This window comes from Dipodomys spectabilis, unplaced genomic scaffold, assembly GCF_019054845.1.
Source record: "Dipodomys spectabilis isolate Male_0828 unplaced genomic scaffold, ASM1905484v1 ptg000511l, whole genome shotgun sequence".
NCBI classification, from domain to species: Eukaryota; Metazoa; Chordata; class Mammalia; order Rodentia; family Heteromyidae; genus Dipodomys; species Dipodomys spectabilis.
In genome coordinates this window covers 479,291-496,251 of record NW_024871188.1, presented here as the reverse complement: position 1 = coordinate 496,251, position 16,961 = coordinate 479,291, and the positions used below count along the sequence as shown (strand labels likewise).

General features: G+C 57.8%; 1 protein-coding gene across 3 annotated transcripts; it reads left to right on the top strand.

Moving 5' to 3' along the window:
- Positions 1-258: 258 nt before the first annotated feature.
- Positions 259-16,367, top strand: Hdgfl2 (HDGF like 2). Of its 3 annotated transcripts, none has more exons than XM_042669940.1 (16): positions 259-490; positions 2,254-2,330; positions 2,447-2,585; positions 9,245-9,448; positions 11,594-11,710; positions 11,813-11,884; positions 12,442-12,604; positions 12,678-12,753; positions 13,406-13,718; positions 14,305-14,408; positions 14,569-14,642; positions 14,809-14,879; positions 15,071-15,172; positions 15,291-15,486; positions 15,744-15,867; positions 16,120-16,367. In XM_042669940.1, exons 1-16 carry the CDS (start codon positions 419-421, stop codon positions 16,202-16,204), a joined length of 1,989 nt encoding a protein of 662 aa, XP_042525874.1. In that variant the 5' UTR covers positions 259-418; the 3' UTR covers positions 16,205-16,367. The 3 variants fall into 3 exon arrangements, with proteins under 3 accessions (XP_042525874.1, XP_042525873.1, XP_042525872.1); XM_042669939.1 differs by having other exon boundaries at positions 12,439-12,604; positions 16,123-16,367; XM_042669938.1 differs by having other exon boundaries at positions 260-490; positions 12,439-12,604.
- The last annotated feature ends 594 nt before the right edge of the window (positions 16,368-16,961 follow it).

Below are 16,961 nucleotides of genomic sequence, written 5' to 3'. Positions count from 1 at the left end.
CGTTTCCCTCCACACACCTTTCCCCTTTCACCTCCTGTAGTATCCGCCCCCTTCCATTAGGTCTCTAGGTCACGCCCTTTTGGTCGGCCCGTTATCCAATCCCGTTAGCTAGCTCCGTTCCAGCTCCTCTTCTCATTGGTCTGCACGCTTCTCCGTCCCCGCACGTGGTCTTGAGCGACAGCGTTGCCGGCCCGTGATGGTGAGGGGGCGGGACTTCCTGTGACTCCGAGCCCAATAAGTACGCGCCGGCCGGCTGCCTGGGAGGACGCCTCCGCCCCTCTGGCGTCCGTTTCCCGCCCCCGACTTCGTCTCCCGCTGCTGCCGCTGCTCCGGCCACGGCCGCCGCCGCCGCCACCGCCGCCGCCGCCGCCACCGCCGCCGCCGCCGTCCGCCGCGGCCTGGGCATCCCGCCGCCAGCATGCCGCACGCCTTCAAGCCCGGGGACTTGGTGTTCGCCAAGATGAAGGGCTACCCGCACTGGCCAGCCCGGGTGAGGCCGCGCGGCGATGGGCCAGCGGGGGGTGCGGCGAGGGCCGGGGCGCGGGGCGGCCGGGGGGCGCGGGGCGGCCGGGGGGCGCGGCGCGGGCCGGCGGGGGGCCCTCGGCGCCCCAGGCCTGAGGAGGGCGCCCCCGGGGTGTAGGAAGCGTTCCCGACCGGAGGCATCCGTCGCTGGAGTCCGCAGGGCCGGGGGCTCCGGTTTCTGAGGAAGCCGCGCCCTGGGCGTGGAGTTGGGTCTTGCGGGGCCGGGGGGTGGGGGAGAGGGGTGATTTGAGGGTCCTGGCGCCGAGAAACCAACGCCCCGGTGGTGGCCAGGGGTCGAGCCCCTTCCCTTCCCCCCACCCCCGTCAGGGGGTCCCTGAGAGGCTTCAAGGTGGGGTTAAGTTTGGGGCGGGGCTATCATGGGGTCGGGGGGCAAGGGGGAAGGCTGAGTAAGTTGGGCCAGGTCCGACTGGAGAAGGTCCATGGGCCGCCTGGACTCCTGAGCAGAAGTTGTGAGTGGCATTGGGGCCCTGCCAGCTCCTGGAGGAGAGTTGCAGAAATGGGGAAAAGGGGTGAGGGTCAAGGCCAAGGGGCCGAGGGAGGCCAAAGGTGAAGGAATCAGGACAGCTGATGTTGGGGGGGTGGAGCCTTTAAGGAAGGGCAGAGACCCAAGAACTTGGGGTTCCACTTTTGGAGGAATTGGGGAATCCTGGGTACACTAGGCCCCAGAGGCCCTTGTCACCCCTAGGGTTAGGGCCCGGGTCGTTTCTGGAATGGTAAGATAGAAGCCCCGGCTTCGGATAGCAGAGTAGGGGAACTGACCTCCCAGGGTCAGTGGTGGCCCTCAACATGGGAGAGGAGAAGCTCCAGAAGCCAGAAAGACAGGTCCTCAGCTTGCCTGCGTTTAGCATCCTTCAGAGACAGGGTGCTAGCTAACTGAGGGAACCTAGGAGAGTGAGGGTGGCAGAGAAGGTTCCAGCAGCCCTAGTCCTTCAGAGTTGGAGAGATGGATGGGGAGGCATTATTTGGGATGAGAAAACCCACTGTAAGTTGATTTGTCTGCGCTGGTTTTTCTGGAGGAGATGGGAGCAATGAAACTTTATCAGCACTTCCCTCCTTTGCCCAGTTCTCTTCTTTCCAGAGCACTAGCTTTTCCTCCTTGCCCCACCCCCCTCCTCCAGCTAGAAAGCCCGGAATATTTCCAAGCACCTGATTGGAAGTGAAGGGGCTGCTAACCTCCTGTGAGGATGTGACTGACAGCTGCTGGAGCCCATGAGCCTGCAGGGAGAGGGTGGGACTTCCTGGATGCTCTCAGGGCCTGTCTCCTGCAGCCCACCCCCCACTCTCTGCATCCTTGGAGCTCACAGCTGCATCTTCTGAGAGACAGCTGCTTGGGCTTTCTGCAGGAGCCGGGGTCCCTGTCAGGTCTTGAGAGTTCATAGACACTAAGCTTGGCTCCCCTCCCTCTGGTTGCTTTAGGAGTCCATATTTAGCTGTGCTCAGGTGAAGCACCTGTCTTAGGGCAGCTTTCTTCCCTCTTCCCAGGGAGAGGAATCACTCTGGGTGGGGGACAGGCTTGCAATGGAGGTACACTGGAGAATGCACATTCCTACTTGCAAGGAGATGTGTCTGCTGGGTTGAAAGCACCCCCACCCCCAACCATGCTTTTTCCTAAGTAACTTGGTGGCTGTCTTGGTGATTTCCTGGGTCAGAGTGTGCAGGTGGGCCTCCTGGCCTTCACCCTAAGCCTCTCCTAACTGGCCTCCCCTACAGATCGATGATATTGCCGATGGCGCCGTGAAACCTCCACCCAACAAATACCCCATCTTCTTCTTTGGTACACACGAAACGTAAGTGTCCCTAGATGGGTCCTGGTATCCCCTGTCCTCATTCTCTCCCCCCACCAGCCCCCAGTACCTCTACGTGGCCAGTTTACCTTTAGCTGGCCCATGGTTCCATTCTCCAGAGCCTTTCTGGGACCGAAGGACTTGTTTCCCTACGACAAATGTAAAGACAAATACGGCAAGCCCAACAAGAGGAAAGGTTTCAATGAAGGACTGTGGGAAATCCAGAACAATCCACACGCCAGTTACAGCGCTCCACCGGTGAGTAACTTGGGGTGGGAAGTGTCCAGCTCCGGGGGAGTCTGCAAAGGACACTTCCTCCTAGTGGGGCTACAGGTGGGCTTTTTCTTGTCCCACGGGAGAAGAGAAGCTTCTGGACCAGGTTCTCTGCTTCAGCCTGGCTCGATCACACTCTGTGAGGGCAGAACAGCATCCCCAGCTTCTACCCAGTCCATGCCAGGGGCTTCCCCATTGCCACCGCCAAGGGTCCCAGGATGTGTGGTCTGGGGCTGGTTGAGGGGGGCACAGGGTTTCAGAATCTATCCTGGTAAAGACCACTGTTCCCAGGTCGCAGAAAAAAAGTGTTCTCTGTGTTCTAAGACAGGTGTGGGGTGAGCACATGCTTCTAGCATGCTTCTCAAGGCCTGCGGTCCTTGGCCTGTGTTAGTAATTTTCTGTAGGCCACGGATGATGTGATAAATATCCAAATGGCCCTTGGGCAGAGAAAAGGGGCCCCACCCTCGTAAAGGCAAACCGTATTTTTTGTCAGTGACATACTCCTCTGACCTTTTTTGCCTAATATCGGGCCCAGGAGAGTCGGAGGTCGGATGTAGAGAGAGGATTCCTGGTTGGTGGGAAGAATGACAACAGAGCCGTAGTGATGAAGACAACTCGGGCAAGCTGGTGTCTGGGGGAAGGAATTTAGAAAAGTACAGTTCAACTCCACAGAAGGCTGTGGAGGACTTGGGGTACCCTGCTGGTAGTGGGGAGAATGGTGTGGAGATAGTCAAGGCCTGCCTGCCTTCCCCTCGTGGTTCCTGGCACTTAAGAGTGTCACCCCAGGACCTGTGGATGGTTCTGTGTTCCCATTGCTGTGTATTGCTAGACACATGGCTATGCTAGACACATGGAGGGAAGAATGGTCAGGCCTAGCCCCTGCCTTCCAAGATCACTGTCCAACATGTGGAGTTCACTCAACACATCTCTTGACATTCCCATCTTGAGAGTTATAGCTTACTTTATTACCCCAGATGAGGCCGGGAAACAGGGTCCCTGTTTGAAACCCATCCTGGCTGAGTGGAGCAGAAAGTTTTCAAGGCAGTGAGTTCCATGAGTTTTTCTGTGGCACCCGTTCAAGTTCCTTTTGGTTACGTCCTGAGCTTATTACCTCCTGGTGAATCATCTCCCCATTTAATATTTATTGGACACCCACAGCTTGCTAAGTACGGTGTAGATGCCTGCTCTCAAGGAAAGGGAACTCAAAAATAGTACTCGAGAAACCGAAGGAGCTACCACTGAACCCCAAAGTTGCAAATTAGCCTCAGGTATCTAACCCGGATGTACTTCTAAATACAATATGGGTGTTAAACGCAGCCTCTTGGGCCAACCCCTCCAATGGTAGAGGGCCAAGACGTTGGGGCCCTGCAGTTCTTATGCATGGTCCCAGAGACCTTGCATTGTTCTGTGTATAGGTGGGCCTTTGGAAGCTTGGATTTATGGGAAACTGAGTTGTTTTCTTCTTTATGCACACTTAGAAAATTCAGTAGGTACATGGGTGTTTCCAGTGACAAGGCAATCTTGCCTCTGGCCAGTTTCTATCTACCCTCACAAGATCCCCCACTGTTACAAACGCACATTCTCTCTTTTCTTTTTTTTTTTTTTTGTCGGTCATGGGGCTTGAACTCTGGGCCTGGGCGCTGTCCCTCAGCTCTTCAGCTCAAGGCGAGCGCTCTACCACTTGAGCTACAGCGCCACTTCTGGTTTTCTAGTGGCTTATTGGAGATAGGAGTCTCACAGTCTTTCCTGCCTGGGCTGGCTTTGAACCGCGATTCTCAGATCTCAGCCTCCTGAGTAGCTAGGATTACAGGCGTGAGCCACCGGCGCACATTCTCTCTTTAAGTATATAATTCTGAGCATTGCGTTATAACTATTTAAATATATAAATTTATATGTATATGTCATATATGCTCACACATACTCTATTTACTTTTGATGGTGCTGGGCATTGAACTCAGGACCTTGCAGTTGTTTGGCTGATGCTCTACCATTGGAACCATGTCTTTGGACCTGTTTTTGCTGGTTACTTTTGAGCTAGGTTCTTGTGGGTTTTTCTGACTGGGCTAGCCTTGAACCTTGATCTTCCTGCTCAGCTCAGCTTTCTAAGTATCTAGGGTTATAGGCATGAGCCATGTGCCCATGAGCACTGGTACCAGTCTCATTTTGGCTTTGATTATTTGTGTTTTTGTTGTTGTTACTGGTCTGGGAGTTTGAACTTGGGACGTTGAGCTTGAGAAATGTTTTTTTTTTTTTTCATTATTTTTTCAGATGTTGGTATCTTTTATCTAGGCCAGTGTAGACTGCAGTCCCTTGCAGGATATCCCATGTAGCTCTGTGCCTACTTTTTGTTGTTGTTGTTATTTGTTTGGTTTTGCTTTTCTTGGTCATGGAGCTTGAACTCTGGTCCTGGGTGTTGTCCCTGAGCTCTTCAAGAGCTCAAGGCAAGTGCTCTACCACTTGAGACTCACGGACCTTCCTGCCTGGGCTGGCTTTGAACCATGATCCTCAGATCTCAGCCTCCTGAGTAGCTAGCATTACAGGAGTGAGCCACTGGCGGCTGGCTGAGATGAGGTCTTGCACACTTTGGCTACTCAGCCTCCTGAGTAGCTACCACGTCTAGCTATTTTTCTATTAACTCAGAGTCTTGCTGTGCAGTCCTGGCTAGCCAGGGACCCATCATGTAGCCCAGCAGACTTGAAACTTATAGTCCTTCTACCTCGGCCTCCCAAGTGCTGCATTACAGTTGTGCACCACCATGCTTGGTCTGGCTCAACAGGTCATGAGAGAGTCTGACCTGGAGGTGCTGGGATTTGAACTCAGGGCTTCATACTAGTCCCAAAGTGCAGTGGAGGGCCTATTCTCATGTCCTCATCCTGACAAGAGCTCAAGATGGTGTCCTGGTGTGCCTTCAGATGGCCCAGAGGCCTAGTGTCTGCTTGTATGCCCAGAGGGGCCAGGCTTGTCTCTGAGGTGCCTCAGCCAGACCGGGCTTCCCAGGGTTGGTGTAATTAATGGCAGTGTAACTGTGTTGGGCCTCAGGTAGGGCCCAATTTTTTCTGTAGCTGGGCCCTGGGCACTGGAGGGGGCTGGGATGCACCCCTGGCCTCAAAACAGCCTGCCTGGTGTCTGCCTACCCCAGCACAATCTCCACTACCAAAATGTACGTACACATTACCAAATGCACCCTGTGGACACAATTACTCGTGACCTAGAATAACCTATTGGTAAGTTCTTGTTACTTACAAGAAGCAAAGGGACCTGTCCAAGGTTTCTTCTTTTTGTTTTTGTTTTTTTGGTATGTGTGTGTGCTGGTCCTGGAGCTTCTGAACTCTTGTGTCTGGGTTCTGTCCTTGAGTTTTTTCACTCAGGGCTGTTGCTGTACCACTTGAGCCACAGCTCCATTTCTGGTATTTTACTGGTTAACTAGAGATAAGAGTCTCATGGGCTTTCCTGCCCAGGCTGGCTTTGAACCATGGTTTTCAGATCTTAGCCTTGGGAGTAGGATTACAGGCATGAGCCACTCCAACCAGCTGAAAGGTTTCTTTTTCCTTTGTTGCCTTTTATTTCCACCCCCTTTGAGATAGGATCTCACTATGCTGCTTTGGAGCTGGAGGTGGGGGGATTGGGAGGTAGCGTTTGTGGGGGTTGTGCATGTGCGCATGCCTGTGTACACTAGTTCGTCAGCTCTGGGTCTTGAACTCAGATCCTAGGCACTATCTCAGAACTTATTTTGCTAAGGCTGGTGCTCTACTTGAACCACAGCTCCTACTTCTGGCTTTTTGGTGATTAATTAGAGATAAGAGTCTCACAGACTTTCCTGGGTGAGCTGGCTTTAAACTGCAGTCCTCAGATCTTAGCCTCCTAAGTAGCTGGGATTACAGACGTGAGCCACCAGCTCCAGGCTCTGCTTTGGATCCCTTAATCATCCTGGCTTACTGTCCTGAGTGCTGGAATCCCAGGTTTGCTTCACCACACCTGGCTTCTGTTTAAGGTTCTTAAGTCTGTGCTGGGATCCCAGGTTTGCTTCACCACACCTGGCTTCTGTTTAAGGTTCTTAAGTCTGTGCTGGGATCCCAGGTTTGCTTCACCACACCTGGCTTCTGTTTAAGGTTCTTAAGTCTGTGGGCAGTAGGGCTGGGCTTGGGACCAGAGCTCAGGGCTCTGGATGCCTAGGCCCGCATTCTCTTGAGTGGTACCAGCCGCTAGCAGGATGGTGAAGGGGCACTTGGGACACTGGACCCAGGTTCGAGTCGTGGCTCTGTAGCCCTTGCAGATCATGCCCCTTGTGTTCATGGTAGCAGCCACTGTCCCATTCTGTGGGGGGCACGGTGAGATGGCGGGCAGGGTGACAGAGCTGTGGAGGCACAGAGAGGTTTATCTGGGCAGGAGCTGGGCAGGAGTAGGGAAGGACTGTTCATCAGAAGCTGTGGCTGGCGCCAGGCTTCCAGGCTAGTCCTTACTCTGCCTCGGATTCTGTGCTCTTTCTTTCATTCACTTATGCATGTATGTATTTAATAACCTACCTTCTGGGGCAAGGTCTTGTCATGTGGCCCAGGCTGGCCTGCGACACTCGCCCTTCAGCCTCCCCAGTGCTGGTGTGTATGGCGGCGCCTGGTTCCAGGCTCCTGAGCTGTTACTTAGATTCTTTCCCCCTTTCCCCATGTGAGTATCCTCACCTGCAGAATTCAAGTGATCATCTGAGCTGTTACACATTGCAATGACCAGCTTGGTGGCACTTAGGACCAGGACACTGGCCTGTGCCTCCTACAGGGGACCCTTGGCCTAGCCGTTTAGTTGCTACGTGTCCCCTCCCCTACCCACCCCCACCTCATCCCCCACCCCTGCTGTGGCTCCCTGCTGGGGAGGGAAGTAGGAGAAAAAAATCCTAAATCTTGTCGTCTCTCCTGACGTTTTCTCTTTGGGCCTTGACCTACTTAAGTATCATCCTTTTTAATCTTGTCAGAAATTGTACAGGCAAGGCCCTGACGTGGCCTGGGCCACGCAGGGAGAGGATTTCGTTCAGTGCTGTGCCACCAGCTCCCTTCAGCACCTGCTTCTCATTTCCCTTGTCTGTTGAGAATGAACCTGCTCCGTGTGGAGGCCGCTGTGGTGCCAGCCACTCCCATCAATGGAAGAGAAGAACTTTAGAAAAGAGGGAGCCAGGGCTGGGAAGGTGGCTCAGTGGTAGAGTGCTTGCCTCGCATGCATGAAGCCCTGGGGCTTCCATTCCTCAGTACCACATACACAGAAGAAGAGGGAAGTAGAGCTGTGGTTCAAGTGGTAGAGTGCTAGCCTTGAGCAAAAGAATGCCCAGGCCCTGAGTTCAAGCCCCAGGACTGCCATACATAAATAAACAAACAAATAAATAAAGGGGGGGGGAGGTCAAGCAACCAGCTAAATGAGCAAAGGAAGGTCCATCCAGCTACCTCCCCGCTGCCCAGCCCCTCACCCGTGTCCACAGCCCCCTTATTCCTGGACTTTCCTGCTCTCTCCCACCCTGGTTCTCTTCCTTACAGTCCCAGACCCTCCAACTAGAGTCATCCAGAGAACAGTGTTCCTTCTTTCTTTAAAAAAAAATGGAGGGGACATTTACAACAAGTCACCATTTGAGACTACCCCCTCAATGGCTTTCCATGTATTTGCCATGTTGTCCATAACTGCTTTAATTCCAGAACCTTCCAGGCACCCCACAAAGAACTCATGAGCCGTCCCCCTCCATTCCCTCCTGCTCCTGGTGACCTTGAGTCTGTTTTGTGTCTTCAGCCTCTCCCCTCTTCAGCTGTGCTCTCTAGAGCAGGCAGTCCCGCAACTCCCCATCTTTGTGCTGGGTCCTAACCGTGTCTCCCCGTAACTGTGAGCTCAGCGAGGGCAGGGAGTGTCTGCCCAGCACTCAGCCAGGCCCAGACCCATGGCAGGCATTCTGTGGTGGTTGCTGCATGGGTGATGGGCTTACACACTTTCCTCTTGCAAACTTCAGAGTGAATTCAAGAAGGGTCCCAAGAGCGGCCCGTGTCCTTCTGTAGCGTCATCTCGGGGCTGCCTGCTTTTGTGCCACTCCCTTGGAAGGCAGTAGTTCAGCACATCCAGCAGTGGACGCCACGGGCCTGTGCCGAGGCCCAGCTGCTCACAGAACCGTTTTTACGTCATCCAGTCAATCATGATTTTTGTTTGTTTGTTTATTTGTTTGTTGCCAGTCCTGGGGCTTGAACTCAGGGCCTGAGCACTGTCCCTGAGCGGCTAGCACTCTACCAGCTGAGCCACAACGCCACTTCCGGCTTTTTCTGTATATGTCGTACTGAGGGATATGACCCAGGACTGGACAAGCACTCTACCACTAACACACCTTTCCAGACTCAGTGAATCATGTTTGAAAACAGAGATGTTGCCAGCCCTCTAGCTGAAGTCCAGGTGCAGTCGAGAGAGCTCCGTGCACTTCCAGTACCACTGAGGCACCGGGAGCAGGATTTAACCCTGCCTTCCCTAGCCTCCCCATCCTGCCCCTAGCCACAGCGCTCTGGACTTGACCTCCTCATGGGGAGATGGAGCCCGTACACTTGAGATGGAGGGCTGGCATCTGGGTGACTAGTCGGACAGGGAGAGCCACTCAGGGCTCCTAGTGATGTGTGGACTGTGTCCCACCTCAGCCAGTGAGCTCCTCCGACAGCGAGGAGGCCCCCGGAGCTGACCCTGCGGGGGGCAGTGACGCGGACGAGGGCAGCGAGGACCGGGGGGTCATGGCTGTCACAGCCGTGACCGCTGCAGCTGCCAGCGACAGGATGGAGAGCGACTCCAACTCCGACAAGAGCAGTGACCACAGTGGCCTGAAGCGGAAGACAGCGGCGCTGAAGGTAGGGGCGAGACAGGACGGCCTGGCGCATGTAGGCCAAAGGCTGCCCACTTCTGTCCCGTCTGGGAGGCGCGTCCTCCTGCCCTCTCTGTCAGCCTTCATTCCCCCCTCCCATTTCTCCCCTCTCTCCTCCTTTCTCCCTTCTCCCCTCTCCCCTCTCCCCTTCCCCTCCTCGACTTTGCAGTCCTCTTGCCTCGGCTTGCTCTGTGCTGGGATTACAGGAATGAATCCTCATGCCTGACTTATTGAGATGATGGGGGTCTTGTGAAGTGTTTCAGGTTCTCAGAAACCACCTCACTCAGCTGGTCTCAGGTTAAAATGAGGACTTTAGTCTTGCTATTGAATGGACTTTAATGTCGTATAGCCAGGGACCACTCATGTCTGTCATCTTAGCTATTCAGGAGGCTGACAGATATGGGGATATGGCTCACATGATAGAACATCTCCCTAGCAAGCTCAAGACCCTGAGTTCAAATCTCAGCGCTGCAAAAAAAAAAAAAAAAGGTCAGGAGGCTGAGAGTTGAGGATCAAGGTTCAAAGCCAATCCAGGCAGGGAAGTTTTTGAGACTCTTTATCTCCAATAAACTACCAAAAAGATCCAGAAATGGAGCTATGGCCCAAGTGGTAGAGCACTGTCCTTGAGCAACAAGTTCAGGGACAGCACTCAAGCTCTGATCTCAAGCCCCAGAAGCAGTGGGAAATATGAATGTATTTATGGTGATGATTTAATTTTTATTTTCCTTTTGCTGGTCCTGGGTGCTATCCCTGATCTGCTTTTGCTCAAGGCTGGCACTCTACCACTTGAGCCACAGTACCATTTCTGGCTTCTTCTGAGTCTCATGGACTTTCCTGCCTGGGCTGTCTTCAAACTGCAGTCCTCACATCTCAGCCTCCTAAGTAGCTAGGATTACAGGCATGAGCCAGTGGCACCCAGCATGATTTAATTCCTCCACCTTCCCCCCAAACTTCTTAGAACATACTTGGCCTTTTTGTTATTGTTATTTTGTGAGGGGTTTTGCCTTGAATTTATTTGTTCATTATTGTGTGTATGTGTGTTTGCATGTGTTTCTGCATGCGCGCATGTGTGTGTGTGTGTGTGTGTGCCAATCCTGAGGCTTGAACTCAGAGCCTAGGCACTGTCCCAGCACTTTTTGCTTAAGGCTGGCATTCTACCACTTGAGCCACTGCTCTACCTCCATATTTTCCTGGTTAACTGGAGATGAGTCTGATTTGTCTGCTTAGGCTGGCTTCCAGTTGGAATCATCAGCTCTGTCTCCTGAGTAGCTAGGATTATAGGTCTGAGCATAGTGCCCAGCTAAATCGATAGCTTTTCTTTTCTTTCCTTTTTTTTTTCCTTTTTTAAGTGGTAGTAGAGCATTTGAATTCAGAACCTCACACTTGAGAGGCAGACCCACATCTCTTGGAGTGTGTATGTGTGCGTGTGTATGCCTGCCTGTCCTAAGGCTTCAACTCAGGGCTAGATGCTGGCATTCTACCGCTTGAGCTACTCCACTTCTGGCTTTTTTTTTTTTTTGGTAGTTAAAAGGAGATAAGCCTCATAGACCTTACTGCCCGGACTGGCTTTGAACTGTGATCCTCAGATCACAGCCTCCTGAGTAGCTAGGCTTACAGGCATGAGCCACCAGCACTGAGCTCTATGAGACTCATCTCCAGTTAACCATCAAAAAATTCAGAAGTGGCCAGGTACGGGTGGCTCACGCCTGTAATCCTGTCTACTCAGGAGGCTGAGATCTGAGGATCACAGTTCAAAGCCAGCCCCAGGCAGGAAAGTCCATGAAACTTATCTCCAATAAACCATTAGAAAACCGGAAGTGGCACTGTGGCTCAAGTGGTAGAGCACTCGCCTTGAGCTGAAGAACTGAGGGACAGCGCCCAGGCCCAGAGTTCAAGCCCCACGATGGACCAAAAAAAAAATCCAGAAGTGGAGCACGCGCGCGCACACACACACACACACACACACACACACACACACACACCCAGAAGTGGAGCACGCACACACACACACACACACACACACACACACACACACACACAGCTTCTAGACCCTCTGCCACCCCTGGGCTTTTCATCCCTTGCCATGAGCGCTGCTTGCTGGGTTACTGATAGTGGCCACGCTTCCTCGCAGATGTCCGTCTCGAAACGAGCTCGCAAAGCCTCCAGTGACCTGGATCCAGCCAGCATCTCGCCGTCAGAGGATGAGAACTCAGAGAGCTCGTCTGAGTCAGAGAAGACCAGTGACCAGGTGAGCAGCTGCCTGCTCCTTTGGAGGGCGGGCCGGGGCCTGTGTGAGGGAGAACCCCACGTGGCAGCCCACACCCCCTGCAGCTCCCTTCTCCTCCCACAGGATTTCACCCCTGAGAAGAAAACTGTGGGCCGGCCACCTCGGAGGGGGCCCCCAGGAGGGCGGAAGAAAAAGGTAGGGTGCCCTGTGGTCCCTTTTCTCAGTTTACATGGGGCTTCTCTCTCCCAGCCCCGTGGCTTCCAGCCATGACTGACGCACAGAACATGTGGCCCTCTGTGGTGGGGCCCAGGCAGTTTCTTGAGGCGCAGCAGGTTCCGATTCACTATGCCCAGTGTGGCATTCTGGGGCTGGCATACCACAAGCCTGCAGAGCCGCGTGCGTGCGTGCGTGCATGCGTGTGTGTGTGCGCGCGCGCGTGTGCTTACATGTGTGTGTGTGCGTGCGTGCGTACATGTGTGTGTGTGTGCGTGTGTGCGTGCATGTGTGTGTGTGTGTGTACAAGCTAGGGTGAGTACTGCATGCTGGGCTGGGCCGGGGCAAGTGGCGGCTGCTCATTGGCCTGAGGAGGGCATGTTTGGCCCTGACCTCCACGAGCTGCCAGGCCTGTGCCACCTGCCCTTTTGTTGTAAGGAGGGGTTTGGATGGCACTGAAGGCAGTGGGGGATGGGTGGCCTTCGGCCCTGTGACCCTCTTCCTGCTCGGCCCCGACACCCTGCTGTGTGCCCCAGAAGGTGCCCACAGCCTCCGACTCCGACTCCAAAGCAGACTCTGACGGGGTGATGGCGCAGCCAGCAGCGGTGGCCAGGTCAGCATCCTCCTCCTCCTCCTCCTCCTCCTCCTCCTCCTCCGACTCCGATGTGTCTGTCAAGAAGCCTCAGCGCGGCCGGAAGCCAGGTAGGCGTGCAGGCCAGGGTGAGCCTGGGTGGGCGTGCTGAGGCGAGGTGGTGAGCATCCTCCTTTTCCCTAGCGGAGAAGCCGCCCCCCAAACCCCGTGGGAGGAAGCCGAAGCCCGAGAGGCCACCTTCCAGCTCTAGCAGTGACAGGTAGGAGGCGCGCGGGTGGGGCCGGGGGGCGGGGCCGTCACGGGGGCGGGGCTTCCGCGGGGGAGGTGGAGCTTTGCGAGGGCCTGCCGCTGGGGGCGAGGCCTCTGGGGCCGGGGGGAGGGGTCGTCTTCAGGGGGCGGGGCTGGTGGGAGGGGCCGTCACAGGGTTGGGGGGCGGTGGGAGGGCCTACTGCTGGGGGCAAGGCCCCTGGGAGGAGCTCATCCGGGAGCATAGCCTGAGGGAGGGCCTGCTGCTGGGGGCGGGGTATGGGAGGGACCGTCTTCAGGGGCGGGGCCGGTGGGAGGGGCCTTCGCTGGGGGCGGGGCTGGTGGGAGGGTGCATCTTCAGGGCGGGGCCGGTGGGAGGGGTCTTTGCTGGGGGCGGGGCGGTGGGAGGGGCCTTCGCTGGGGGCGGGGTATGGGAGGGACCGTCTTCAGGGGCGGGGCCGGTGGGAGGGGTCTTTGCTGGGGGCGGGGCGGTGGGAGGGGCCTTCGCTGGGGGCGGGGCTGGTGGGAGGGTGCATCTTCAGGGCAGGGCCGGTGGGAGGGGTCTTTGCTGGGGGCGGGGCGGTGGGAGGGGCCTTCGCAGGGGCGGGGCCGTGGGGCGGCGCTGGGACCATCTCAGGGCTGAGCCCATGGCCGCCTCCCCGCAGCGATAGCGATGAGGTGGACCGCATCAGCGAGTGGAAGCGGCGTGATGAGGAGCGGAGGCGCGAGCTGGAGGCCCGGAGGCGGCGTGAGCAGGAGGAGGAGCTGCGGCGGCTGCGGGAGCAGGAGAAGGAGGAGAAGGAGCGGCGGCGAGAGCGGGCCGAGCGCGGGGACGCCGAGTGTGCGGGCAGCGCGGGCAGCAGCGCCGACGAGCTCAGGGATGACGACGAGCCCGGCAAGAAGCGCGGCCGCAAGGGCCGGGGCCGCGGCCCCCCGTCCTCCTCTGACTCGGAGCCCGAGGCCGAGCTGGACCGAGAGGTGGGCGCCCGGGAGGACCTGCGCCGCGGCCGCCCTCCCCATCCCACACCTTCATGAGGGACTTCCGGGATACCGAGCACCCGACGAGGTGTGGGAACGGGGCGCGGGCTTGCAGGCTGCAGAGCCGGCGGCCACACCCTACTCCTGTTGGCTTTAGCTGCTTTTCAGATAAGGTTTCTCCCTTTTCTCCAAGCAGGCCTAGACTGCAGTCCACCTGCCTTCTCCTCCCGCATACCTCAGTCTCCACCCCCCTCACCAGACCCCATTTTCCACTTTAGAAAAGGTCCATCTCAAACGCTTCAGGCGTAATGGTGTTTTAAGTAAGGAACTGAACACAGCAAGGGGCAGTGCACAAGGATTCTGGGCAGGGGAGCAGCCTGTGCAAAGGCCCTGGGGCAGGTGGAGCCTGATTTGTTTGAGGACCAGTGAAGGAGCCCGAGTGGCTGAAACAGAGGTGGGAGGGGGCGGGGAGGCAGGGAGGAGAGAGGGTGGGTTGTGCAGTGAAAAGAGGAGCGGGCTGTGACACTGCTGCCCCTCTGTTGGGTGGAGGCCTGGACTCACGACCCCTGTGCTCCTGCCGCTGTAGGGAAGGAAACCTGGAAGGAAGTCCCAGTCACAGGGCTCGGAGCCCACGAAGAAACCCAGCCAGAAGGAGAAGAGGGGCCGGCCCGAAGACAAGCAGAGAGCCAGGTCAGTACCACCCCCGGCCAGGCCCGCAGCCCCGGAAGCAGGTGGCCGCCCTCCATCCATGCCAGGGCCCAGCTGCGGGGTGGGAGCCCGGTGCCCCTGGGCGCTGGTGGCTACCTGGGCTAGGTGACCAGGGACCTGTGTGGGGGTCACCTCTCCGCAGGCCTGGGAAAGTGGAGCGAACCCGGAAACGGTCCGAAGGGCTCCCACTGGACAGGAAGGTGGAGAAGAAGAAAGGTGAGGAGCCGGGGCGGGCGGGGCAGACCGGGCCGGGCCAGCACCTCCCTCAGGAGGGCGCAGTGTCTCCGCAGAGCCCCGGGGTCCTGGAGAGTAGGGGGCTGAGCTGCCCGGGGCCGGGGCCTGCAGTCCCCACTTAGATCCGGTGGTGTCTCTTCTGGCCCAGAACCTTCTGTAGAGGAGAAGCTGCAGAAGCTGCACAGTGAGATCAAGTTTGCGCTGAAGGTGGACAATCCGGTAAGACGTCCCTCGGCCACCTCACGTCCCGGGAGTTCTCGTTACATCAGCGAAGGCCTGGGTGGACCTGTGGGGTCAGGGCCCGGCCTCCCCTGCAGTGTAGGGGACCCCCCCACCGCCATGCTGGCTCCTGGCTGGCCTCTGGCCATGGTGCAGCCACAACCCTTCTCTCCCCCCCCCCCCCCCCCCAGGACGTGCAGAGGTGTCTGAATGCACTGGACGAGCTGGGGACGCTGCAAGTGACCTCCCAGATCCTGCAAAAGAACACCGACGTGGTGGCCACACTGAAGAAGGTAAGGCAGGAGGCAGACGGGGAGAGGCCCTGCGGGGGTGGAGGCCATGGGGACTGGCAAGGGTCTTGTGGGGGGGGTCAGCCGGCTCCCTGGGGTGACACGGTGGCCATGTGGGCAGATTCGCCGGTACAAAGCCAACAAGGACGTCATGGAGAAGGCGGCGGAGGTCTACACGCGGCTCAAGTCGCGGGTGCTGGGGCCCAAGATTGAGGCGACCCAGAAAGCCAACAAGACGGGCGCCGAGAGGGAGAAGACGGAGGAGCTGCTGAGCGGGGAGGAGGCCCCCAAGGACAAGGCTGAGGACGAGGCGGCTGGTGAGGACCGGGCGGCGGAGCCTGCTCCTGTGTCTCGGGCTAGAACATTCTAGCGGGGTCACACCCTGCCTCTGTCCAGGTGGCCGCAGTAGCTGCAGACCAGCCTCACGGTGGCTCTCGCGTGAGCCTGCGCATGCTGAGGGCCGTTTGGGGGAGACTCTCTGCAAAGCAGAGGCTCAGCACCCGAGGCCCTCTCCGACCACAGGTCCGCCACGGGGAGCGTCAGGGAGTGACCTCAACTTCTCCATGCCCCCTAGATCTCCCAGCCCCCGTGAACGGCGATGCCACATCACAAAAGAGGGAGAGCGTGGAGGACAAGGAGGAAGACGGGCAGGACTCGGAGGAGGGCGCGAGGTGCGGCTCTGGAGACCTGCAGGGCGAGTGAGTGTGCCACGGGCCCCCGGGTGCCCCCCCCCGCGGCCGCGCCCCCCCCTTCCTAGCCCACAGACAGCGCCAGGCCCAGGTGGCGTGCGTGGCCGCTCTGGGGGCCATCACCTGGTGTCTGCCCCGGGTCTCAGGGTCTCTGCAGGCAGCGGCCAGGACCCCGCTTCCCCTCACGCCTGCCCTGCTCCCCGTGGCCTGGAGCTGGCCGAGCAGTCCTCACCCCCCTTTTCATTGTGCCCCCCCCCCCAGCAGCCTGCGGGAGGGCCCCGACCCGGACAGGCCTGGGGGCGAGCGGCAGGAACGCGAGAGGGTGCGGCTGGACGAGGAGAGCTGAGCTCGGGCTGCGGCTGCCGCCCCCTTCCCGACCCCCACCAGAGCAGAGACCTTGGGGGGAACCGCTGTGCTGTTTGTTTGTATCTGTCCCCTCGGGGGGTTTTCTGCCTAATTTCTGTGATTTCTGACCGACATGAAATGACTATAAAGGGTTTTCTAATGAAAAGAGATCCCTTTTATTGGCTCGGTTTGCTGACGGCGGTGGGGAGCGGTGTGCGTCCCCGTGCCCCAGAGGCCCCTGGGAGCGGGTGGACTGTTGAAGAAGGCCTGGAGCGCAGCGCTGGGCCTGGCGTCTCCATGGCTGTAGCCGGCGGCACGCGGGTCGCTCCTCTGTGCTGCGTGTGGCATGAAGCTGGGGAAGGAAAGGCTGGGGGGCCACAGGCCCTGCCATGGCCGCCACCTGCTGCTTCCTCCGTCCCCACGGCCCCCGCCCCCGCTGGCCCGTTCCTGCCCGTTCTGCAGATCGTAGGCCAGGGAGGACGGCCAGGCCTCGGCTTCACCTCGCCAGCCCTCTGCGCGGCCTGGCTCCGTCCCTCAAGCCAGATCCCCTGTGAAGGCATTTCCCACCTGCTGTGCGCTCGCCAGGGGCCGGGTCAGCCTCTGCCGCAGTGTGGAGGTGCCCCACAGCTGGTGGCCACAGGAAGGGGCCCACGGGGGCTGAGGAAGGGTCCTCACGCGGGAGTGGAGCTCCCAGAAGTCCTTGCAGCCAGTCCTAGCCACACAGCCCCTCCCTGGAGCCAGGGCAGCAGGCGCAGACA

What these genes read in the sequence shown, in the direction of transcription:
- Hdgfl2 (XM_042669938.1), top strand. Translation starts at nt 419, where the DNA reads ATGCCGCACGCCTTCAAGCCCGGGGACTTGGTGTTCGCCAAGATGAAG. An exon ending in TTCTTTGGTACACACGAAAC is followed by an intron (nt 2,331 to 2,446) that starts GTAAGTGTCCCT and finishes TCCATTCTCCAG; the next exon opens with AGCCTTTCTGGGACCGAAGG. An exon ending in GGCTGAGGACGAGGCGGCTG is followed by an intron (nt 15,487 to 15,743) that starts GTGAGGACCGGG and finishes CATGCCCCCTAG; the next exon opens with ATCTCCCAGCCCCCGTGAAC.